This window comes from Dermacentor silvarum, chromosome 6, assembly GCF_013339745.2.
Source record: "Dermacentor silvarum isolate Dsil-2018 chromosome 6, BIME_Dsil_1.4, whole genome shotgun sequence".
NCBI classification, from domain to species: domain Eukaryota; kingdom Metazoa; phylum Arthropoda; class Arachnida; order Ixodida; family Ixodidae; genus Dermacentor; species Dermacentor silvarum.
The window spans coordinates 16,284,556-16,311,745 of NC_051159.1; the positions used below are offsets into that span (position 1 = coordinate 16,284,556).

Sequence of the window (27,190 nt, forward strand, 5' to 3'; positions counted from 1 at the left end):
AGGCTCATGGTTGGGGGCATGCCCCGCTCCGCCGTAACCTTTGCAGTGAAAGTCATTGAAGAAGGAGTGGAAGCACCGCAAACGGTATGTTTCATTTCCAATAACTCCGCTTCTCCTGAACACATCGAAGAACTTTTTGTCGCAGAATATTTCTGAAATAGCGTATTTTAACTTCAAATGCAGTTGTCGACCTTGCTAAAAAGTGGTTCAGGGCCCCTTTAAGGGTTAATGACAGCAATGAAGAGGCTACGTTGCCCGAAGAACGCTAATTATAACAAGTAAAACCATTAATTATCATGTCGAAATTTTTGTTCAACTTCTTAGATTTAAAAATTTTTTAAATGTTCAGCAACATATCGTCATTATATACAGCATTTGAATTTAAAGCCTGCTAATGTGTTACTTAAACAGAAATTTATTTTGTTGTAATTGAGCAAGCACACCCAGCACATATAAGTTTAATCAGTCCCTGCCATGCATACAAGACATACATGGTTCCCATCCTAGCAAATGGATCACCCCTTCATTATAGCCTATTCTAGGTTCAAAACACAGGGCACACAGTACTATTCATAGTGATGATTTGTAGATAGTCAAGAGTTCGACGAAAGCTCGTCTGGTCAGGTAGCATGTTGGGTTAATGAAAATTACGGTCACTGACCAAGTCAAAAAAGTGTTTTGACGTTTCGGAACCTGTACAGGTTCCTTGTTCACAATGCAGCGGACGTAGCATCGTTGTCCAGTTAAATATGCAGTATATGACGTAATGAACGGGCATAAACTTGAGGCATGTTTCCATCTGTCCTGTTAACTGTATCTGGCGTCGTCTGTATCAGCAGAGATTCTAGCAGCAGTCTCGTTGTCGGATTTTTCTCTTTAGCCATGATTGCAGCATTTTCCCAAGCGATAGAGTGCTGACTCTTGTGCACATGCTCCGCCAGTGCGTTGTACACGTGGCGGTGATTTTGAACATCGCGCTTGTGCTCTTTCAGTCGTCGAATGAAGTTTCCTGTTTCGCCAATATAACAAAAGTTGCAGTCTTGGCACGGGATCTTATAGATTACCCCCGGGAACTTTTCGTCTTGTAAGCGGTCCTTCACGTTGACAACTTTGCTGCGGAGCTTGTTAGATGGCACATGCGCAATGCGTAAGTCATATTTTGAAAATATCCTTGAAAGCGCTTCGCTGATACCCGGTATGTAGGGAATGCTGGCCCGTTTTTGATAAGCTCGTTTCTCGGATGGCTGAGGATTCAGCACCCGTTTTTCGATTCTGCGAACAAAAGCAGCCGAATAGCCGTTATTGGACAGTTCTTGGCGTACCGTAAGAAGTTCTCTTTGGAGTTCTTCTTCACTGGAGCATAAGTTACCCCCGGGACGAAATGTTCCCGGGGGTAATCTATAAGATCCCGTGCCAAGACTGCAACTTTTGTTATATTGGCGAAACAGGAAACTTCATTTGACGACTGAAAGAGCACAAGCGCGATGTTCAAAATCACCGCCACGTGTACAACGCACTGGCGGAGCATGTGCACAAGAGTCAGCACTCTATCGCTTGGAAAATGCTGCAATCATGGCTAAAGAGAAAAAATCCGACAACGAGACTGCTGCTAGAATCTCTGCTGATACAGACGACGCCAGATACCGTTAACAGGACAGATGGAAACATGCCTCAAGTTTATGCCCGTTCATTACGTCATATACTGCATATTTAACTGGACAACGATGCTACGTCCGCTGCATTGTGAACAAGGAACCTGTACAGGTTCCAAAACGTCAAAACACTTTTTTGACTTGGTCAGTGACCATGATTTGTAGATTAGTGAGTCTAAAGAATGTGGCCATCTATGGGCATTGCTGTGTCCATTGTATGGATAGTAAGTTTTCATATGAACAAGGTATAAATGCACAAAAAAAGTTGTTGATAGGGTAAAAAAAAAATTAAATTCTGGGGTTTTACGTGCGAAAACCACCATCTGATTATGAGGCACACCGTAGTGAGGGACTCTGGAATTATTTCGACTACCCGAGGTTCCTTAATGTGCATCCCATGCATGGTACATGGGCGTTTTTGCATTTCGCGTCCATTGAAATGCAGGCGCTGCAGCTGGAATTTGAACCCGTAACCTCGTGCTTAGCAACGTAACGTCAAAGCAACTAAACAACTATGGCGGGTAGTTCATAGACTAGTTGATAACAGTGAGTCATGGCTGTTATTTAATGAGCATTCTGGCTCTATAATGTGTGCTTTCCCTGGTGTTGCCCCATCTGACTGTGACCGTGCCTCGGGTGCAAAGACAAGTCACAGAGGCACTTTACACTGCATGGCTATAGTCTGGCAGGACAGTCAGGCTCATGGTTACACTCACGGTTACATGGAACGCATAATAAATAATCGTGACATCATATTCAAACACAGAATTATTTGTTGGTGCCTTATTTTAATCGAAATGCCCCATCTTATATAATTTATTTGGTATGTTTTTTTGATGGCCGGCCATTGCAAAGGCGGCATGCCATGCCTCAGTCGCCTTGGGAGACTTGTCAGCACATGCTGTGCCTTGTGTGCACACAGTGCATGAGAGCACTTGACAAAAAGAACCATACGATTGCAAAGTAGCCATGCCTTGGTGCTCAGCCCTCAATTTTGGCATCCTTCACGACAGTGGAGATGGCGCAATTAACACTAGTATTGTGAAATTGGGCTGGAGCAACTTGATGTGCAAACATTTGTGTAGATCTGCCACAACAAAACTTGTAGATTTGCATGTTTTCGTTGCAATTATTTTTACTATGTAATACATAGCAATTGCAGTTAGATATGGGCAGAGGTTCAGTGAGCAACTGTCATTGGTATTTTTTTTTATTGTGAATTGTACTTTGCAGTCACTTTTGTGCTTGAGTGGCTTGAATTTCTGCTAACCTAAGAGCGAGCACTGCGGCCAGCAGCAGCAGCAAAGCTCATTGTGTTGCCCACTTTGTGTGCACAGGCATGTACTCTCCCCCTGGTGGTGGTGGTAGTGGCGGCGGCAAGCTGGCCCGGGTGCTGCCGGAGCCTCCTCAGGTGGACCGTGGCAGCAAGCCTCCCCGCTTCTCGCGCACTGCCCAGGAACGGCTGTTTGGCTCCCCAGGTGAGTGTATCAGAGGCACATCAGTGACATTTCATGTAGGCAGGGTTGTTCTACTCGCCCTCGACGGGAGCAGAGAATTATTCTCAAAAGAATGGAAAATTCAGTGAGTTGGTGTTGATTGATGGTTACGGGCAGCGCAAATGACCAAGACAGAGAACAGAATGGCTGCGGCACTTCAACTACATTTTATCATGGAAAAGGCTTGTTAATATGAATTTGAACAAGCGTTTCTTGCGAGCAAAATGTAGTGGAAGTTCAGCACTCGTCGTGTGTGGGTTTCTTTCTTTGTCCTTGTCGTTTGTGCTGCCTCTAACCACGTTGCTCACATTGCCTCCTGTGCAAGCAGGTAATGTGGTAAGAGTGCTGACAGATGGTTGCGAGCTGTTGCGTTTTTGTTTTACGACACCTGCATGTGCATATAATGTATTCTTCCATGTCCAACTCCAGTATAGTGAATGGCAACTTAATGTTGTCAACTCTCTTCACTGCTTTTATTATGAACTTTTTGTCCCGAGTCTGTGAGGATTGGGGTGCAGCCTGCCACCTTTGTGCGGGCATTCACCTATTCTGATGTCCCTATGCCTCTCCCTTTTAACCCGGCATGATTTTGGGGGTGGCTTTTTCCACAGACCGGCTTGTAGTGATGGCACTTTGCGCAGCTGGCCATGCCAGTCACAGCGGCGCAACCGGCGCTATCGGTAGAGCTAGCGTGAGGGCGTACCTCTTTGGGAAAGCGTCAGGTGTGTAGTACGTGTTTTTCTTCTCATCCGCCGGCCCCTTTGTTCTGGGCATCACTCGGAATTGAGCTCATCTATGGTGCCTTACACCTACTGTTGCTTTCTTTCTGAACGCTATGCCGAAGTGCAGTGCAATTGCTCATGCGTCATTGCACAACATCGAGCTGCACTTATTGGAGGCCCAAGGTGACGCGATTGCCCTAGCCCTCGCGAACACGTCCATTGGTCATTGCAAGAGTATGCAGCCTAACCACGAGGACACTTTTCCCTTAGCGGCGTGTCGCGGGGAGCCCTCATCTCGTGGCAATATGCTAGTGGCGCTTTGTTTTTTCACCCTTGGCATGGGAGCCCTGGTGCTACCCATGCCACCTCGGGTCCGGGCATTGTGCAGTGCTGGGTGTTAACTTAGAGCAATGCTGTGTTTCTTGCCAGGCAGCACTCGGTGCCCTTTGCAGGCTAAGCTTGCAGCGGTGTGCCAGATTACGCAGAGTTATGGTTGACACGAGGCTGAGGTTCGCTAAGCCCAAAGCCGCGGTGGTTGGTACTACTCCTGTGAGGTACCAGACCCCCACATACGCTATGACTTGTCCTAGCACCCAGATAACATCTGCACTTGTGGGGCTTCTTGATGGTCACCTAACCATAGGTGCCAACTTTTACACAATTTTATCATAAAATTCCTGAATTTTAAAGCTTTTTTATAATTGTTGTATAGGCGATAAGGGTTTACAATGTTTTATTTGTGTCCAGCTTAGGGCAGAATCTACTTAAAACAAAATACAAAAGCAGTAGAGCCGGATTTCTTGGACCCGCTCATTGCTTCGGGCGCATACCCATAGCAGCACCACCCACTCCACTCAGCCCGCATTTAGAGGGACACAAAAGATAATAACTATTAGGTAACGTTTAAGTGATAGATCAATGTTCGACAATGTCTAAGGCATCAATATTATCCAGAACAGAGCTTTAGTAATAGAGAAATTGAGATAATTATGGGGCATGATTTCAGACTCTACTGGGATGTCCTAGAACTAGCCTGATCATGTAGCAGCTGCTTGCTGCCACTTTGTTGTGACCTCATTATAATTCTGTCACTTGCGCTCAACCACTGATAATAAAAAGATGATTGCATTGCATTATAACATAGAAAAAAATGCTACTTGTCTACTTCTATACGATTCTTAGAATAAAGAACTCATTGCTGTTCCCTTGACACAGACGCGGCGGATGGTCAAAAGGTTGGCTTCGCGTCGCACGCGTGTTCATGTTTTGGTAGTTTCTGTATTGCATCATGCTGTGCTTGTTTTCTTGGCTCTTGAAGCTCATTATAAAGAGGCAATAATATGCACGTGATATTCAAATGACGTGATAGACGGACCCTGTTGTACTGTCATGTCTCACTGGGGGACAACTATAGTCGAACACGCGTTTACAACGAATTTGATAGTTCCACGAAAAATAGTCGTGATATCAGTAGTTTGTTTATGGATTCACCCTTATAAACACTCAATAAATAATGGCACTGAAGCTGGCGTCTGCAGTTATGAATTGGTAGCACTTTGGTACGGAAACCACATTTTCATTGTAATTTTTGTTCCTGATGCGTTTCCACACATAGCTGCAAATTTCCGTTAGAAACGTCCATCAAAAGAACGAAATCTGGTGTCATAGATCTTGTAGCTGCACCCACGAGGCAACGTACAGAGCTGCTGCCGATGCCATCCGCATTTCTTCGCATTCGCGCTGAATGCACGTGGTGTCCATGACTGCAGCCAGGGCCTCTGGTGTCAGCTGGTGCATTGGAAGTCGCTGCCTCTTCCAGCCTCTTAACCTTTTCGATGCAAATAAGTTCCTGTTGTAGGTCTGTTTACTTGTGTTTATTTGTGTTTACGCAAGTGCGTCATGTAAACACATGCACGCTACATATACAACCTCTTTCAAAATGGCACCCTGTTCAGCTCACCTGTCATTTCAATGCTGCGAGCACAACCGCCATTTATTATTCAAGGGTTTGTGATATATTATACTACCAATGGGACATGGCTGCACATGAGAGTGAAGCATTCTAGTTGGCCGCAAGTGTAAACTTGCCGTCATTCTGCGACGGTCTCGGACATTGTGGTTTCAGCATTATGACTGTGCGTCAGCTACACAAGAGCTGTAAAGTTACGTTATCTGTGTCACTTCAGGCGAAAAAAAGAAAATGCAATATTCAAAAGATAGCATGTCATTGTGAACTGTTACGAGCAATCGGCAATGCTTATACGAAGCGTCGACGAAGTGTAATCTGAGAACGGTGTAGTCACCACCGACCCTTGCAATATTGCGTGGCAGCGGCGTGTGGTGAAGTCGCAGCGTTCTCGCCGACTCGGGCCGCATGAATATCAACAGTAATAAAAGCAACGCTTGAGCGGCCGTTGTTCCCATGGTGGAAGAACATAGATGGTTGCTACAACTCATTTAAAGGGGCCCTGAACCACTTTTTAGCAAGGTCGAGAAATGCATTTAAAGTTAAAATACGCTATTTCAGAAATATTCTGCGACAAAAGGTTCTTCGATGTGTTCAGGAGAAGCGGAGTTATTGGAAATGAAACATACCATTTGCGGTGCTTCCACTCCTTCTTCAATGACTTTCACTGCAAAGGTTACGGCGGAGCGGGGCATGCCCACAACCATGAGCCTGACTGAAGGTAACCGTTGCACGCAGTTCAAATTTGATTTGGATGTTCACGTAGAGGCCCCTATTTCCAATTTTGGCGCCTACGACGACCAAATGCGGTTGTCCTCACAGCAGTGTGCTCAGCCTGTGGACTCGTCGCGGCGCGCCACGGTGGCCGTGGTTTCTACGCTACATAGCAGACTGCAGCTACCTGCAACTGCTGTGCGTATGTGCAGCGTTTCCGTTGTGCACAACAGGGCTTGAGTGTGTGCTCAGGCTCGTATGCTCCAGTCTGGCCATGCTACATGGTGCGGATCGGCTTTGTCCCCCACCAGCTTGACCGACGTCGAGTAGCCACATCCAACTTGCGCATTTTGAAGTGCTATCAATTGCTCATTATAAAGCGAAGTCTGCCAAGGCGTCTAACCAGGAGCAGCCAGGAGTGAGCGCGCACGGGTAAGCATGTGTGTGGTCTGACCTTAAGTTTCGCGTGGTTCGAGGCTAGTTAAGTGTTCAAAACTAGTCGAAATTAGCGAGACCCGATGGCTACGACACCGATAAGTGGGGTGGCCAAATTTTTATTCCTATGCAGGGGCGGCTGCGGCAGAGCGTGAGCAGACGATAGTTGGCTTCTTACGGAAGTATGTCATTATTATTGAAATCGAAATCAGATTTTCGCTTACTTCAGCCTGTTTATTAAACTGTGTCAATAAACATACACAGTAGCAGTAGGAAGAATCGCACTGATCCAAACAGCCTTTTTGATTGATGTCAACTATTCGCCAATAGCAGCCGCATATCGGAATATTACGAAATAAAGCATCCAGAAAAGAGTGAGGAGAAGGGTTCTGTTGAAAAGAGAGCGTTTGAGAGAAAGGTGACTTCGCACTCTGCTTGCGAGGCCCACTGACTGCAGAATTTGGCTGAGATGTTCACAGCAGCGTACACTACCCGCGGACTGTGTTTTTTCACCAAGCCTGAAGGGTATTTCAGGGCCCCTTTAAATAGGCATCATACACACGGTGCCGCACGGACAATTACACAAGAAAGGGAGTGCTGCCGTCGTGGCATCCGATATTGCACCGGCGCACGTGCCATTCCACACTCGCGGCGTGCTCTTTATGCTGTACTCCTCCGCCTTTGAATGCAAGCGACCTTCTTCCATGCCTTCTTCGCAGTTTCCAAAATCCGTGCCTGGCGGTCGCTCGCTCAGCTTGAAGGCTGTATCATCGGTTTGACTGGACTGGGGCGCTGCCGTGTGCACAGTTTAGTTGTGCCTCCGTGCTTTGGTACTTCGCATGCGCCCTCTTTTTACCGTGGCAGGGTTCCAAGCGTTCGTTGTAACATTACAGCGATCTAAAAAACTTTCGTTATATCTGGAGACAGTTTCAATAGGCCGCATCGGAAAATTGTGAATGCAATGAAATCTGGTCATTATAACCGATAGATCGTTATTTCTGGAATCGTTAAAAGTGGTTTCAGCAGTATACATAAGCGTGATATTGAGGAAAAAAGAAAGTATCAACAAACAACAAACTTTTGTTGTTGTCTGAATCAGTACAATTGTGTGCGCATAAAAAAAAATCTCCAACGTGCCACAAGGCCAGTGTTTGAACTAGAGATTATTAAATCTAGTTTATATGTGCTGTCATCACCAGTAAAAATGCACTCTGTGCCGCCAGCGGTAAATGATGTCGCTCCATGGCCTCGGAGACTCGGGTGGATCTCGGATGCTTTGTACTCTGTGTGAGATAAGACGAAGCGAAGGCTAATTTTACCATTTATTCATTCTGTCACGGAGGTGAGCAATTAGCAGTAGCAAATAAATTTGGATCTAGGCAGGCGAGATCATTGCTGTCATGTTATAGCATGAGCTGGCCGCTGGGCGCACTTCTAGGTGACTAGCACAAAATTTCTGCATTTATGAGATGTTTTGAGATGCTGTCGACTGTATCTACAGTTGGTTTCTGGCCGTAATGCAAACTCGTGTCCTTCTCTCGTCGCCGCAGTCCACATCATTCCTAATATTCTATCGTTAACACCCCAATTGAATTAGTACCATCTTATAAATATGTAGGAATAACCTTGTCTCACAATTTATCGTGGCGAACCCGTATTGGTAACATCATTTTAGCATCGAATAAAACACTCGGTTTTCTAAAGTGCCATCTCTGTCTTGCTCCCCCACATGTAAGATTACTCAGGTATAAACCACTTATTTGACAAAAATTTGAATATGCATCTGCCATGTGGAGCCCGCACCAAGTGTATTAAATCAGTGCATTAGAAGCAGTCCAAAATCGTTCCGCTAGGTTTATTCACTCTTCCTACTCATACTACATCAGCATTTCATCTCTTAAGGCAAAATCTGGCCTACCACCCCTCTCTTTTCGTCGCGAATTTCAAGTCTTGTCCTTTATCATAAATTCTTTCGTCCTTCTCTGAATCAGCCACTTTATATATATATAAGAGCCACCAGCATGCATATCTCACCACACCATTCATCCACTTCAGGTTGTCCGCCCATCATCGCGGACTACTACTTTTATTGTCTCATTCTTTTTTTTGAGCAGCTACAGACTGGAATGGCCTGCCCTGGGATGTCGTCACCATCGCTTCATCTACTTTTTAAGACCGTACTAGTAATCACCTTCAATACTAAAACAATTTTCACTGCTTGTTTGTTAATCTTAATAAAATCCCACCCCTTATGTAATGCCCCCCAAAAAGGGTCCATTAAGGAAAAAAAGTCGCAGTTTCGCCCAAAAGGCGAAGCATCGATTGCGACAGCAAATTAGTAGAGAGCTATACGAAGCAAAGATAGTAGTTTAATTGGCCGTATAAAGTTGTAAACATTCGCTTACTAACTAAATAGACAAGCACGGTGTCACGTGTGCACAAGTAAACATGAACGTATCTCGCTCGATGACCCATAAACTCGCTGCGAAAACACCAGAGTGAGAAAGCACACCAGCAGCAGCAGGCAAATTGACCTTCATGCTGTCTCTCTCCTCGCTTCAGCGCGAACTATACGTCAAAAACACAGTGCATATGAAGCTACCGGCACTTGGCGCATGCACTTTGTCCCCATCGCAGATTGCGTTGAGGATGAGGTCTGCGCGGGCGCGCACTCGCCCACATAGCAGATCGCTTTCAAGATACGGCGCCCACACAGCCGTGCTGTGAGCAGCAGCCGAGGGAGCAAAACACCCTCTCCCTCCCATTCGCCTCGCGCGCAAAAAAAGACTGTGGGCTATTGCCCTGCCTTCCTCCCTCGCGTGCACTACATTGAGCAGCGATTGCTGGCTCCCCCGCGTACGCTTTCACTCGAACACACAGTGTACGGCGTGTGGCGATGATTTGATTGCCGTTGGAATTTATACGAAACCTCACAGCGACGGCCACAGCAGAAATGTACTTGGAGTGTCCATATAATTGCTATCGCAATAATAAAACTGAACTGAACTCTTGCATTCTACGCAAGAAAAAGAAATAAGGAAAGAAACAAATCTGGCTGTTGGGTGTTGTTTTACTCATCGATGGCAGCAAAAGGCGGTAATGGCGTATGCAACATCACAACTCCTCGCTCGTGGCTGGGCGATTTCAATTTCACTAGAAGAATGTGGACCCTTCAGAGACAATTTTCTTTTAAACTAAGTGTTTTCATTGCTCGAAACGTGCGCTGCATGTAGTATTCTCGAATGGGATTGTAACAGTCCACATTGACATAATACAGTAATACCCCGTTAACTCGAAGTAGTAAAAACTGGAAAAATGTAGAGATAAGCGAAGTCTCGAGATTGCCAAATTCACGAAAATATAAGCATAACCACCGCGTAATGCCAACATGACGCCTTTCCAATATGGCGCTGGTAACCACTGACATTCTCACAAAAGCTCAATGTTCCAGGAGCGGTAGTTTTAGTACATCATTTTTGCAATATTATGTGCGACCCAGCAACCGACACGTCGGCCGTATATAGGCAACGTATGTAGGCAACCTTGCACACATAAGCGCAAACGCAGATGCATGTTGACACCGTGTTCAAAACCGAGTCACGCTAAAAATCTTGCGAACGTGCTCAGTTCCCCGGAGTTTTCGACCGACGATAACCTCTGTAGGAAGGACGTGACGGCGGCCGTACGAGCCGTGCCGTCGTTCCCGACTCAGAAGGGCGAAGGCGGCGAGCCGAGCGGCGGTTGCGACGACCAGCGTGGCAAGCTTTTAGAATGACACTGTGTGTGCCACGGTACCGTGGTTTTCTTCGCAGCGGTTGTGGCGAACAGTAGTTTCGTTTTTACTCGGTACGCTTGTCGGCCGCGTGCCTAAAAAACTGCGTAGTCGCCATCGATGATCGCTTAGATAGCGACCGCGGTTTCGACTGCAGTTGTTGCAGCGAATGATAGTTAATTCGTCCAGACTTGGTGCATGCGTCGGGCGCGTGCCTTCAGCACCGCAAAGTCGCCATTCATAATCGCGTCAATAGCGGTCACGGTTTTTTTCCACAGCGGTTGCGGCAAACAGTTGTTTCGTTTTGACTTGGTGCAAAGCTGTCGAACTTGAAGAGCGCCGGCTACATCGTGATTATGTTAGTACAAAGCGTGTCTTCATGCTTGGTATACATGTTTTGCATACATGCAGGGCTTGAAAATTGTTGTTTTGGTTATAGTGTGGTACCGCTTATAGTGCAGATATCCGCGACTCCGGCGACTTACGTTATAAGCAGTCTACACTGTACAACACCGCCTGGGTCCAGTCAAGCTGGTTATGGCAGCTTTTAGCCCAGGAGGACATTTCTAGTGTATACAAGAAGTAATAAAGCTGAAGTTGTTGTTCATACTTAACAACATCATGGTGTTGTTCTTAGTGCAAATTGTCTTCATGAAATTATGAAATTGTCATAAAAAGAATTTTCATCTTGAGCATTGGGCACCGTGCGCAGGTCGTGGAGGTGGGGAACCCCCACCCGCTATTCCCGGTGGCCCCGACTACATCAACACGGCACACAAAGCGGCATCCTTGGAACGACCGAATGGCCGTACGCCTCTGGTGAGAAATATGCCAAAGGGTCATTTTCAGGTGAATGGCCCTGTAGTGGGTTGTTTGTGTTCGCCTCGACAGTTTGGTTTCAGTTAACCTATCGCCACATGCATCATGAACTGAGGCAAGCTGGGACAGACACAGATTGACAGCGATCATGGAATGTTGGTAGCAGAGAGATCATCAACGTGCATGTTGTATCCAAGTCAATCCCTGCATTAAAGCTGTCTTTGAGTTACTACAGGCCCAGCAGGGCTTACATGGCAAAAGCCATATGACAAGAAACAAGCTGGCTCAAATTTTGGTGCACCGTAATTTGAGAACAAAAATGTTAACTTAAAAGAATGTGTATGTTAGCAGGGTAGTAGGAATTCCTTCACCATAACACAGGTTGTGTGCAGTGTAAACCTGCTGCTAAACATGCGGACACTGCAGCTGCAACAAAGTTAATTTGAAGAAACCTCTCGGGCTATGCTTAACCAGATTGAGAAGTAGCAAAGTAAGTGACCACAAAGGACTGCTGTCACTGGCCAAGTCAAAAGCTGCTTGACATTCCGTAAACCATCCGTACTCTTTGTTTGCAATTTCTTGTCAACAAACTTCGGGTAAAAAAGTCGCAGTTTTGCCTAAAAGGCGGAGCATTGATAGTGATAGCAAAGTACTATTAGACAACTACACAAAGTAAGGTTCATAGTTTTATCGAACGTATAAATTGCAGTAAACATTTGCTTACTAATTAAGTTAACAAGTATGGTGTTACGTGTGCACAGGCAAACATGAACAGATCTCGCTCAGTGACCGCAAACACTCGCTGTCACAATGCTGGCGGGATGAAGAGTGGCAGCAGTGGTGAGCGAATTGCCCTTCGTGCTGCCTCTTGCTTCAATGTGAACTAGGTGCTCAAGAACACAGCACACAGGAAGCCATCAGCCCTGCACACGCCTAGTCTTTGTACCCACTGCAGATTACCTCCAAAATAAGATGCACGTGACCGCGCTCAGCCGCACTAACGTGCCCCCCTTCCTCCCCTCCTAGCACACAATCAACTCGCAGCTTTGCCCCTTGCGCGCGTGATAGACGGCATGCATCCCCCCCCCCCCCCCCCCCCGTGCACACAAGAAAATGCTATGCATCAAGCCACCATCCTTATGGCTCACACTCACATGCTTTCCCTGGCACCTACAGCATATGGCATGCGGCTGCAATCTTATCGCATTTGAACTTTATATGGAACATCATGGTGGCAGCAAAGATTTACCTGTTCTTCTTGTTTCTGGGGTTTTATGTGCCAAAACCAGTTCTGATTATGAGGCAAGCCATAGTGGAGGGCTCCAGATTAATTTTGACCACCTGGGGTTCTTTAACGTGCACTACAACGCAAGCACACGGGCATTTTTGCATTTCGCCTCCATCGAAATGCGGCCGCTGAGGCCAGGATTCGATCCCGCGATCTCGTGCTCAGCAGCGCAAAAAGATTTACCGGGAGTGTTGAAGTATTGCTATTGCAATAACACTGCGCAAAATAAACCTGGGCAATAGGGAGGCACAGAAATGACAGACATGAACGCAACTGGCCCAATACAATGTTTTGTTGTGAGCAAGGCCATGTGCAGGGGTGGGACTCCTGCACCAAACACAGGATCTTGACCGAAATTGCGCCACGCTGCGCCAGAACGGCTTCAGCATGTGTGTTGTTGCATTGTCGTCACTCCAGCTTTATCATCTGGCTTTCGTCATGGCAACGTCGTCCCGTCGTTGCTATACAGTCATACGTACATTGTCATACCGCCATCGTGATGCGGTCATGTTTGTTCCATTGTTGTCACTCTAGCCTCGTCATCTGACTCTCGTCACATACGTCATTATCATACAGGCTACGTGGTACAGTTGTCATCATGCCATAGTCATAAAGTCATCGTCACCCCATTGTCCCCATATCGTTGTCATGCAATTGTCATTACATCGTTATCATACAGTCGTCATACATTTGTTGTCATATTGTCGCCTTGATGCTGTCGTCATTTTAACTTTTTCATCCGACTCTCATGATGTTGTCATCGTTATGCCATCATCAGCACACAGTTTATATACCATTGTCTCTATACCATCGTCATCACAATTGTTACCACTTAAAAACTGTCATCCTATGGTCAGCATGCTGTCGTCGTCATAACCTCTTTTTCAACTCCATTGACTTCATTCCTTCTTTGTCAATTTATCATAATCATGCTGTCATCATTCAATCATGATTACCGTAAAATTCCGAGCAAGCGCCCCCACCCGTGCAAGAGCCCCCCCCCCCTAAATTCACTGCCAATTTCGAATTTCCGCGCCGTTCCGGGAAAGCGCCCCCCCCCCCCCCCCCCCCCGCTTCCGCACCAACACTGGCCTGCCACATCCAGTTCACGAAAATAATGGCAAATCGCACCGATGCGCATTGGGGCGCCCCGATGAGCCATTTATCGAATCATAGTCGTACCCGCGCGCCCCAGTGGGCACACGAGTGCATCCGGGCGAACTGCAGCTGGCGGTCTGTAGTTCACGGACCGCCGGCCGACGGCGAGATCTGCCTCTCGCACGGCGCAGAGGAGTTCCCTGCGGCACAGCGACGTGACAATTCGGCGACAGAGGAGTGGTCGCGGCTACGCTCTGGCATCGCCGGCAGCTTCACCGCTGCTAATCACTCGCCACCGATATCGTCGCTAGGCCTTTTTCAGTTCACTTCGAATCTGTAGCAGACGGCGCTTCAGCACGAACCGCCGACGCTCCCAAGCAGCAATGTTTTGTTACCACCGTGGCCGCTTTACCCTCTCCTCGCAATAATTTCTCACGATGAAGTAAACATGCTGATATTTGCGGCGCCACCAGCTGCGATACGAGCATGGCCGAGCCGCGGTTCGCTGTCCGCCGTCGGTACCCATGGACTGCAGCTGAGCTTCACTTGTATCGGAACTCTCATTAGCGCTAAACGTTTCACTGTGGACATATGGTTTTTAATAAAGTGAACATTACGCGTCACTTTACTCTATAGCGGATATAATTTTGCCTGGAATAGAAGCTGCATAACCAATAACCAATGTTCGTGTCGCCGGTCGCGGCAACGCGCCGGTGCAGCGTCGATGCGCTCTTTCTGTAGTTCTTTCGGTGGTTTTGAGTAACGGTGGTTTTGAGAGTGATAAACACCACTAACAAATCTTTGGCTTAATAAAGTTCATGTTCAATAAAATTTTAATGCTATTCCCACTGCGCTTCTTTTTTTTTTTTTTTTCGGGAAAATTTTGTCGTGGCCATCTTGAATTTTGGTGCCGTTCCGGGATAGCGCCCCCCCTAACTTTGCCGGTAATTTCGACTTGCTCGAGGGGGGGCGCTTGCTCGGAATTTTACGGTATGCCACCATTTTCATACCATCGTCATCATTGCGTCGTGAACATGCCGTCGTAATCGGGCCGTAGTTGTAATTCCAGCTTCGTCTTGAAGTTTGCATCGTACAGTCTTTATTACGCCATCATCATCCCATTGTCCTTGTGGTGTAGTCGTCATGTTGTCGTCATTATACCATTGTCATCATTTCAGAATCACCATCTGATTGTTGCCATGCCATCGTCGCCATACCACCTTTGTCGTTTCATCGACATAATTTCTTCTTTGTCGTTACATCATCGTCATTGCGTTGTCACCACACAGTCTTCTTCATTATGCCGTCTTGTTCATGGGCAACCTTGTCAAGCGAGTGCCATAGCAAAATGAGCCAATACTGGTCACACTGTATGCCGAAGCAATGCCTACAGCCGAAGCAATGAAAGTCTCAGAATGATCACTACAGATTTTAAATAAACGTGACTTTAGCAATATGGTGTGTTGCTACATTGCTTGAATGCCAATTTCATTGTCGTTGACAGTCATTGTGAGATGGGTTCTGCGATAATTTTTTTTACTTTCCTGATTTTTGCCAATTTTCGTTAAATATTTCAGGCCCTGAATCAAAATTCTGCTTTCTAGTAGTACTACTCATAATTTAACTTTCTCCCTCAAATAAAAGAAATTTCATTCAGATCCGAATAAAAGCACCTCTGTGTTTGTGTTTGAATAGGAAAATTGATGTGGGACGGTGTCTGTCATATCCTGTGCGTTGCTTTGGAATGTTAAACTCCGTCACATTGTGAACTTTTGTTTGTGTTCTATGGTAAAACAAACTGCAACTCATGTTTCGAAGGGCTAGGAGGGAAAGAGGAACTCAATGTGGCCGATTCAACGAAGGTACACAGCGTGCACGGCTTGCGTTTGCTTTTTTTCTAAAGCAGGATTTCCCTTTTTCCTTTCGCTGCAGAAGCCTAGTAGCGAAATTTAATTGTTTTAACCGAACATTGTAGTAAGCAGTTTATTTTACCATAGAACACACACAAAAGTTCTCGATGCTGCAGCTACTAATTGTTGCATCCGAGTAGTGGTGCTATAACCAGTAATATTATAGTAAGTGTATTCGACAGTACGATATTCACTCGAATCTAGCGCATACTTTTTTCCGATGAAATGGGTCCGAAAATTGCATGCACGTTACAATCGAGTACGACCCTAAATATGCGTTACAATGTCGCCATCGGGATTTCAATATGGCTGTCTCATAAGTGCTATGAGCCTAGCTGCCTTAGCTTCCTCTTCCTCCATGTGTGCTTAGGCGTTAGATGTCTTCCCATTTTTTTGCGTTAGCTCCATCAGCACGAAGCGCTGACTTCATGATCCCACATTGAAAAGGAAAGTGATCAGGTGTGCGGAGACGGATGGAAATCGGGCCATATCGTGGGCGTTTGAAGTACCCGAAACTTGCATGCTGGACTTGTGCAAAGAAGGAGACCATTTTCGCCAGCAAAGCAACACAGAAGGGTTGCAGTGGACCGAAGCAGGACGTATTCTGCGACGATCTGCTTCGGCGATACGATCGCCTTGGCCCTACCTTGAAAGCGATCTGCGGCAGGGAAACAGTCCGCCGCACGCTGTGTTTTCGCCACTTACAGTTTGCGTTGAAGTGAGATGCAGCACGATGGTCATGCTGCTGCGCCTCCTCACTCCAGCGTTCTGACAACTAGTTTCTGCAGTGATCGAGTGAGATGTGGTCATGTTTGCTTGTGCGCGTGTGACATCATGCTTGTTAATTTAGTGAGTAAGCAAATCTTTACCAATTTATATGGCTGATAAAACCACTATCCTTACTTCGTATAGCTGTCTACTAATGTGCTATGGCAATCGATACTTCACCTTTTGGGTGAAACTGCGACATTTTTTATTCATCGCAACTTTAGTGCATTTGGAGTAAACCTTGTTTTTCCACCTGGGAGAAAGTTGTACTTCTGTATGAAAACATGAGGTGCGCGATACTGTAAAGGACTTTTTTTTTTATTGTCATGGGAAATGGTGGCACATTACAATCGAGGGCGCGTTAACATCAAGTAAATACGGTACTTCTTTCTAAAATGTTTTGATATCTGTCCTCTCATTGTCTTTTTTGTGCAACCTGGTTATAAGAATTATCGTTCATAACAATAAAATTTTCTTGGTGAATATTGTTATAAGTGGGTTCGAATGTAAGCACAATTGTGCATTCTGCGACAAGTGCGTTCTTGATCTTTGAGCATACAAACACACTTTTGGCTGTGTTTTCAGCACAAAGTAAGAAAAACAACCATCCCCCCCATTCTTTTCACATTGTCTTCTCGAGGAATCATGGTTTCAAACCCATAACATGCAGGCTGGCTATGAAGCTCCAGCCTATGATGCATACGGACGGCAGATGGCACCACCACCACATGACCCATACCGCTTCACTCGTAGCACAGCTCAGCCTGCGACGATCGCTCTGAGGCCACCTGCAGCTCGTCCGCCACCCAGGTAAGCTCGCCACACACCCTGAATGGTGGCACCTGCCTCTGTAAAGCTTTTCAAACAATGTCTCCACAGTGTGGTGCTTTAGCGCTTTTCCCCCTTTGACAGTAGTCCTTGAAATCCATTAGAAGCCTTCAATATTGATTTACTTTGTTGATGACACCAAGATGGTCTGCGTCATGAAGCTCATGGAGAATGGCTAAGCAAAGGTGTCAGGGGCGACACAGAGAAGGGAAGGACCGTTGACATGAAAATTACGGCAGTAGAAAATGTCGTCCTGGAGGGCGAACCATCGTATGGGCTGGTCAGTAGGCGCTTGCCTACTGAGCCATCCATACTTGCTCAATGAGAGTCCGCAAAGTAGCGTCACGGCGTTGCTCATTGGCCATGCCCAAAGGTTCAGAGATGGAGAGAATGCAGGCGGAAGGGTCCGTGTCGTCGACGTCGTGCGTGTCTACAGGGTAACGGGACTAGCAGTCGGCGTCGGTGTGCTGGTGCCCAGATTTGTACACCACCGAATATAAATACTCCTGCAGCCGCAAAGCCCGTTGTCCAAGCCTCCCTGTGGGATCTTTTAAGGACGAAAGCCAACAGCAAGTGTGATGTTCAGTGACCAGCCATATAGGTAGGGACAGAATTTCGCAACCGCCGGGGCAAGAGCCAGACACTCTCTCTCGGTAATGGAGTAGTTTCACTGCGAAAGTGACAAAAGGTGGCTGGCGTACGCAATAACACGGTCATGACCATGCTGAACTTGCACCAAGACAGCACCTATTCTATGGCCACTTGCATGGGTACACACCTGTGCAGGGGCTGAAGCATCGAAGTGGCCGAGGATAGGTGAGGTGGTGAGTAAGAATAAGGTTGTGAGACGAGAGAAGGAGGAGGAGCCCATGAAAAAGGCACACCTTTTTTGAGGAGGTCTTTGAGAGGCCGTGCTATGGTAGCAAGATCTTTTACAAAGCGGCTGAAGTAAGAGCAATGCCGTAGGAAACTGCAGACATTTTTTGCTGAGTTTGGCACAGGAAAGTCTGTGACGACGCGAATTTCTGCCAGGTCAGGTCAGATTCCTGTAGCGTCAGGCAAGCAAAGTTATCTGACGATGGCCAAAATGGCATTTTATCGAGTTGAGCTACAGGCCAGCCTTGCGAAAAATACCAAGAATGGCTGAGAGTCACTCAAGGTGCGCACCGAATGTGGGTGAGAACACTATAACATCATCCAGGTAGGAAACACAAGTTGACCATTTAAACCCTTAGAAGTACAAAGTCCATCATGCGCTCAAAGGTGGCCAGAGCGTTACGTAAGCCAAAGGGCATAACCTTAAATTGATGAAGTCCGTCTGGTGTTATGAACACTGTCTTTTCACGATCAAGATCACCCACAGCATTTTGCCAATACCCAGACCGAAGGTCAATGGATGAAAAGTACTAGGCACCATAGAGACAATCAAGGGTGTCATCTGTACTGGGTAGTGGGCAGACATCCTTTTTTGTGATCTGATTGAGGTGGCGATAGTCCACGCACAATCACCGCGTGACTTCTTTCTTTTTCAATAACACGACAGGTGACGCCCACGGACTTGACAATGGCTCAGTGATATCTTTTGCTAGCATCTTGTCCACTTCTGCGTTGATGACTTGGTGCTCCGACGCTGAAACTCGGTAGGGTCGTCGATGAATTGGCTGAGCATCTCTGGTGTGGATACAGTGTTTGACAAGGAATGTCTGGCCCAAGGGACATTTAGGGTCATTTAGGTAAAAAAATAGCTCTATAATAATACAATAAGTTACGGAGAGCTTCAGCTTCACTAGGCAAGAGGTTCAGGGCAATCATTTTTACAATCTCCTCGTTAGAACAACTGGCAGACTTGCAAGGATCACAGGAGTCATCGACGGCAAAAGTCTCAATGCAGCGATCTGTTAAAGCACTGATTGTGGCCAGTGATATTGCCTGTGGTAGCACTTGCTTTGTGAGGCCAAAATTCACCGCGGGAAAGCATGTACGGTTGTCGGTAACAGTCAGCACGGTATGAGGGACAGTGACGACGTGTGAGAGAACAACGGCAGTGATTGGTGCAGCAATGTAATCACCATATGAAACTGGTGGCGAAAGTGACAGTTCGATGTGCGTTAGGACCTGCGGTGGTACATGAACAAAATCAGTCGTACTTAGGAGAATCTCAGGTGGATCAGGAGGATCGAAGAGGAGAGGCAGGTCAAGGCAGAGAGTACTTGTGGAACCATCGATGAGCGCAGAATGATAAGAGAGGAAGTCTATGCCAAGTATCAGTTCATGGGGGCAGTGGGCAAGCACAGTGAAAAGGACGAAAGTATGGCGACCAGCAATGCTTACGCGAGCAGTACACATTCCCACCACGCCAACCATTCTGCTGTCGGCAATGCGTATGACCCGAGTGATGGTAGGTGTTAGAATTTTCTTTAGATTACGGCGAAGGTGAATGCTCATAATGGAGATGTGTGCACCAGTATCAATTGGTTCTGTGACAGGTGTGCCATTGACTTTAACATCTCGAAAATTGTGCCTTGTTGATAGCATCAGGTGGAGGATATTGTGGCAAATCGGACATTGCAGCACCACCTGTAGGTGCCACATCGTCTAGTTTTCCAGCTGGGTGGGTCCTGAGTACTCAGGCGAAGTAGAGGAGCTAAGTTGGGGCAAACGTGTCTAACGTGAGCGTAACGGAGGTCGTAACGTTAGTGAGCGTAATGGCTGTCAGCAGCAGAGGCGTTGGAAGTGCCGTGGAAGCGGCGCGGAGAAGTGCTTTGGGACGAAATGTAGGGATCACAAAAAGGGTGTTTTGGCGCGGGGGCGTCAAATGGCTGCAGCAGTGATGGGAAACGTGACTAATTAGGCCGCAGCAGAAACAAATCTGCTTGTTGTCAGGTGTGCACCATTCAGATGGATTCCGATAATGGGAAGTAAAGGGCAGGCTGTGGTAGGGCATGGTCATAGGAGGAGTCATACTGGCGTCAGGGCGATTAAGAGAGTAGGCAGTGGGAAAGCCCAAGTTAGCAACTTCCTGGCGAACCATGGACTGGCTTAACGATATTGTCACGTAGTAGTGACGGTAAAGAAAACAGTCGCAAAACTGTCTATGATGAAACTGGTTGTTTATTGGGCGAACCTGTGCCCACAAAAGCAAGCTACACTCAAAGCACAACGATAGCGGCGAACACAGTCGGCGATCAGCGAAAATCTGATCAGCGGCGAAACGCATCGGCTTTTATACCTGAGTCATTGAAGGTTCCAGATTAATCCCTGCTGCCCGTGTGTCTTCCAGAAAGTTCTAGACAATTCGCGTCGGTCATACAATCACATAACATAAGCGTCGGTGAAAACATGCGACGGAAAGAAGCATCGATAACGTTCTAGAAACTTCCGATACAGGCGCGTCCTGCGCCGAGCGATAACGTTTAACATTTGTTAGCCGGTGGAAAGCGGCCACCAGTGAAAGATAAACATGTATATGTGTCAATATGGTTGCGGCAGAGTTGTCCCAGGGTATCTGCTGGGGTGAAGCGAGAAACACAGCTTCTACAATCCCTGCAGAAACAGGGATTGTAGACACGTCAAGCTGTTGAAGGATAGCTTTTTTTCTACAGTCCCCCCATCTGTAAATGTGCAGGATAGCAAATAAACAATTTCAATTGAAATTTCAAAAGTTCGCGATGCACAATACGAGTCACGTTGTCGCATGAGGGTGGTGGGCTCTCTTGGCCGATGCAAGAGGATGTCGCGGCAGTATTGAGCAGGCAGGAAAACTGATGGGCGATACAGTAGTTTTTTGCTAGCTCGATGCGGCAGCATTCCTTTATGATGGTGTCAACAGTAGAAACGTTAAAAACCAGGAGATTAAATGTGTCATCCGCAATGCCTTTGCGGATGTGTCCTACTTTGTCGGACTCCACCATGGATGTGTAGATTTTGTGACAAAGGGTGAGGATGTCGTGAATGTAGGAGACGTAGCACTCGGTAGAACTTTAGGTGCAGGTAGCGAGCTGCTTTTTGACTGCTAGCTGTCGACCAGATGGATTGCTGAAAAGAACGGACAGCTTCTGCTTGAACAGTGCCCAGCTAGCGAGTTCCTCTTCGTGTGTTTGGAACCAAACGCGCGGAGTTCCATCCAGATAGAAAATGATATTGGCGAGCATTAAGGTTGGGTCCCACCGGTTCCTTTTGCTGACACGTTCGTACATGCTGAGCCATTCTTATACGCCCATACCATTAGTAACACATGTGCAGACGCTTGATCCTCGTAGCCTTCCCTTGATTGGCACAGACCGTTGTCTGCAAGTATAGCCCCACATTTCTTGATGTCTCCAAGCCATGCCAAAATGCCGATCGTTGTCGTTGGGAAGATCGTACAAGCAGCAATTTAAAATTTAAATTTTCGGTTAAAATGTGCACTGAGAGCCCTGATTTTTGGTGTATAACCGTACTGGCCCCTCCGCTTTCAGCTGCAGTGATAAGCTGTCCCTTTAACAGGCATTTCTCTCAGAGTGTCCGGTTGCTGTTGTGCAGGACCCCCGAACGGCCAAGCCTTCCCGGCCAACTGCAGAGGGCTCCATACCAGCCTAGGTGAGTCCCAGCACTTGTCGGCACAGCTGAAGCTACATGCTGCCGCAGCAGGGGCATTTAAGAGCTCACGAGGTATTGGTGGGGTACCTGGTTGGCCATTAGCGATTCAATGGGTGAGGTTGTTCAGACTTAGACAAACATTGAATCACATGCACATGAGCGCTGATTTTCTGCAACTGAAGGTTTATTGCTGTGCGAGACTCGTTTGGCATCATGCTTGAAAGCAACACATACGTGGATGAAAAGGAGGGAGGGGTTTGAAGGGCCATATCAAGTGGTAAAATCTCAAGGTCGAGAGCATTGACTACAACATACAATAACTAAAAAGCAAAAAAGGCAACAACAAAAAATAAAGTGTTTGTGCGATGTAATGTTTATCTCTCAACAAATGTGCTGCTGTTTAATCCATAGCAGTTAAAGTAAAGCTTTGCCTTGGGGGCTCCCATTCTAAATACACATCAGAACAGAGAAATTGTTTTCCTTGGGATCCACTGCACCGTTTTTGATGAGGTTTGTTGCATATAAAAAAAATTTCATTTAAAAAAAAAAGTTAAAATCTACTAACTGTTGAAAGCAGATTCTTCTTATAGGCCATCAATTTCTGAATATAGAAAAAAATAAAATGCCTGGTTTACAAATCTGTAACTCACCAATAAAATAAATACACCACAATTCTGTAAGCTGCACCTATCGAGGCATCTAAAGTGAACGGAAATTGATGCATTATACACCACTCTAAAGTATGTCACTAATTTCTGGAGCAGACTGTTGTAAAACTCTTGTAAACATTGTAACAATTTGTCCTTTGTAACTTGTCCACTTCACATGCTCTAACGGATGACTACTTACAAAATTGCCCTATTTATCATTGGTGCAGGTTTGCGTATTTGTAAACTTTGTGCTTGAAGCTAAACATTTCGACAGAATTACCTGTCTGGTTGGGAAAATTAAGACTTAGAGATTGACTCCAACCAAATAAGGAAGTTTACTAGCCCGACGTTTTGGAACCAATTCGGCTCCTTCTTCAGGGGGTATTCTTCGGAGGTGGCGGTGTGCTGCTTTTAAAAGGTCCATCGTAAGAAAGGAGAGGAAGGGGAGAGAGTGTAAGGTGCGGACACTTGACAGGGCACCTGTTCTAGACAGACAAAAGAGGTGGTGGGGGGGGGGGGGGGGGCTTCGGCGTCACTGGTCGGCTGGGTTGACCGATGCTGGGTGCCCTTTAGTCGTGGGAATGCGTTATGTCATCATCGCATGGCGCACTCCCCTTGCTGTGGAGAATACTCCATGTTTTGTGAATGCAGTAAATAACCTAGCCTATCTGTAGACAATGCTGTAAGGAACATGCCAGCCAAACTTATTTTCTATGCGTATTTCTCTGCATGCAGGAGGGAGCACACAGAGGGACATAACAGAATGCTTGCTCTCTCCTGTGGCATTCCTTCCAAGCACTGCTTTTCTTCCGCTTTAGGCCACATCAGCGATGACATTATGTGAAGTGTGAGGATGGCCTATGTAGACACACCAGCTGTTGGGCACATGCGTGCACACGCTTTCAGGTTTTCTACCAAAGCAGCAGTTAATGCATCTAGCCTGCCGTGTCACCACTGCTTCATTGCTGTTGGATACGTTTGTCAGATGCCACCCTCATAGGGTTTTGATAAGTGCATTGCAAAGAGAAAAAAATCAATAAAGGTGCAGGGCATTGTTATTGGGGCCTGAGAAAAACCATTGAGTTGACAGGGAATTTTGACAGTAATTTGCACTTTCTTGCACTCATTTAATTTTACTATATACTACCACAAACCAACCAGCCCAGCAGCCAGCCTTGTTAGGAAGATTGCAAGCCCTAGAAATCTATCATTCAGTCTCCAATGACACCAGTGCCATTTTGAGGGGTCGCGAGAGCCGACTGCTGTGGAGTAAAGGAAGGCCTGTAACAATGTAATGAACAGAGGACAATATTTCATTAGGCCAATGGTAACTTAGCAGACCGAACACAACCTTCACTGCATGGGAAAAGACCCTGCACTATGATTGAACAAGCAAAATCACAGTTGTTGTCATGCACTTGACGGATGCAGCTTACGACAGTCATAAGTTTAATTATACCATTCATGCTGCAGCTGAAAGATACCGTTGTTCGATAGCTCAGCTACGAAAGTGTGTGCCTTAGTACCACGTCTCGCAAATGGTGAGGCCAGCCAACATTGAGATCTGTGCTCTGGCGTGAACTGCACCTCACTGAGCGAGAGTGCACATGTGGCATTTTCTTGTGTACAGATGGCTTACAGAAACGTTATAACTTGCACAAAAGCTTCACATACAGACATCGATGCACACAAATCGTCATTGATATATGCCACAAATTTGACATTAGAATTTGATGCTGTGCAAGCCTAAGACCAAGGGCAAAAAGATACAGTATCAACATGCTTTTATTGAATGAAGGAATCCATTTGTATTTTGCACAAAACCTGTGCAAATGAAGCAGTTCATAAATGCTCACAGCCATGTTGGATGAAGTCCTACAAAACAGCCACCTCTGTACACAAGCAACAGAGGTGGCTACAAGATTGCGGCAATGTCACAATGTGTCCTATACGTACTATTCAAACGTAGGGTGATTTTCTCAAGTGGTTACATCTATGGCTGGCAACTAGTTGAGTACTGTGATAGTCGGCGAGTTTGATGTGAGCACACAGGTAAAAATCGATGCCTCTTTCACATTGCTACCCAATGGGCAACGAAAGTCCCGTGGACGTCCACTGGTCAGCCAGTTTTGGACATATGGATGTCCGTCGGAGATCCACAGAAATCCGCCGGATGTACTACGGTCGTCCATAGGACGCTTATGCGCAAGAAAATTGGCAGTCCGTCGTACGTCCGATGGCTGCCAGAACCGTACATTCGGACGTTACAGGGACATGCAAAATCATGCACTTGTGCCTTTCAGTACATCCGTCGGACATCCACAGGAACACAGTTATTGAAGCTTGGGGATGTTAATCGGACATGCTTAATTTTAATTGCTTTAGCAGAGGTGTATATACAGGGTGCTTCATCTTAGCTGCACCATATTTTTTTAATTGCCTGTGGCAGATAGCACAATTATAATCCTTGATCTAAACAACTCAATGAGGCGGCCATTACTTCCACGAGAAATCAAAACGCCTAATTCAATAATTAACCTAGTTATGCTAATTACCTTTTTAAATAATTATTTTATGCCACATCTTTCAATCTACGAATTATAACCACCGAGTTCGCAAGGCATATCCACTTTGCAAATTAATATCTTGAAACTGGTTCAGTCCTGAGAATTCATTCCAAGTGCCTTGCTAACTCAGCGGCTATAATTCATAAAGATGTGCCGTAAAATAATTAAATGCCAATTAGCGTAATTATGTTAATTATTGAATTAGGCAATTTGATTTCTCGTGGAAATAAAGGTCACCTCATCGAGTAGTTTAGATTAAGGATTATAATTATGCTATCTGCCACAGGCAATTTTAAAAACTTGGTGCAGCTAAAATGAAACACCCTGTATATAGTTTGCACCACACCATATTGTACCCTTCGGTACCTGCCAGGATTAATACTGTTGCAGCATTCAGTTGGCTGGCTTCTCTTACAATTTACATATGTTGCAACTAAGATCTCACATGCAAAAGGAAGTATCACAGTATATCAGGCTGTGATCTATATTTTTTCATTGCAATGCACTTTTCTAATATGAACACTTTCTTGACATGAAATTACATGCACAATGACGATCACAGCAACCTCAAAAATTACTTCAGCTTAGCTATCACAGTACACTGATGTCCCAGCTTTTTCATTTTCAATCTGGGAACCTACATCAAACTGGTACACATTTTGCAACATGAACACAAACTTTATTAACACAATATTTGTAAAATGATTTCAGTTAAGCACAATACCATATGCACAATGACAATCAGAGCAGTAGCTTGCTTTGCTGTCACAGAAAGCTACACGCGTGTTTCTTATATTAAAAAATAGGAACTTCCATCTAAATGGTACTGTACAGCTATGACAGCTTCACAGCACTAAAGCAAAACTGGCAAGGACTAGCCACACTACATCTAAAATACAAAAAAAATCAGTCCAGTTAAGTGTCAACTATACCTGACAAGACTACATCTCTAAGAACATGTGCACATAGTATTTGTCTACCACTAGCTGTAGCACTTGTATACTGCAGATACAGTTGAACATTGTACAAACAAAAAGATGAGATTAATGTCATCATATCACAAATATATATCAGCACTAACTTAAACGTGTCGACTAGATGACATTGTACATGTGAGCACGAGGGTATTTAACATATTACAACAAGGTCACTAAGTGCGAACTAGCTGCCCAACCTGTCACTCTAACTTTTCATAAGTCATGAAATGCTGTACAAGAATAGAATCAAGATACATTACCACCACAAGCATTTGTGTTGTCACTTGATAACTTTGCAAAGATTAAGTGTACATTATGACCAAACAACACGAAAACATCCAATAACTCCTTATGGTTAGCTTTGCATTCTGAATTTTTTAAGGCAAGTCTGAAACAGGGAATACACAATGCTATACTATGTCCAGAAACCAACCTAGCTTACTAAGCTAGAGATAAAACATTAAAAAGTTAGCTGCTGAGGTTACAAAGTTGGCTAATGAGTAATATACTGATTGTTGCTTCTCTGTCACGTTCAGGAAATTTTTAATGAAGCATCAGTCACTGAACTTATATGAAAAGCTTAATTAGAACTTCTAAAAAGCACAATGGGCAACAATATGGCAAGCAGCAACAGTTGATTTAACTTACATTGATGACATCAGTATTTTGAGTATTCTTGGAAGCATCTGGGGACACTTAATTTGTACCTGTGTAGCATCATTTCACATGTTTGCTTTTTGTAAAAATGCAGTAGTTTCAATACACTTTGAGAGGAACCCGCGCAAGTGCACAATTGGGCTGGTTGCAGGTGAAAAACTAATTGAATGCTTTCACAAGAACTGCAAATAAACACACTACAATATGGAACAGTCCATAAAATAATACAATACTAGTAAGGGCACAGACGGTACTTCAGTCGACAGATTGCACAAGCCGTAGATTTCGGCCAA

At 45.6% G+C, this 27,190-nt stretch overlaps 1 protein-coding gene across 1 annotated transcript in view; it reads left to right on the forward strand.

The window, feature by feature from the left end:
• The window catches only part of LOC119455307 (tight junction protein ZO-1), a 212,745-nt gene that overhangs the window by 157,646 nt on the left and 27,909 nt on the right, over positions 1-27,190 (forward strand). Inside the window, exons 17-20 of the mRNA XM_037716704.2 lie at positions 2,990-3,130; positions 11,470-11,576; positions 17,311-17,450; positions 21,990-22,046. Coding sequence (XP_037572632.1) covers positions 2,990-3,130; positions 11,470-11,576; positions 17,311-17,450; positions 21,990-22,046 — 445 coding nt within the window. The remainder of the gene's footprint in view (positions 1-2,989; positions 3,131-11,469; positions 11,577-17,310; positions 17,451-21,989; positions 22,047-27,190) is intronic.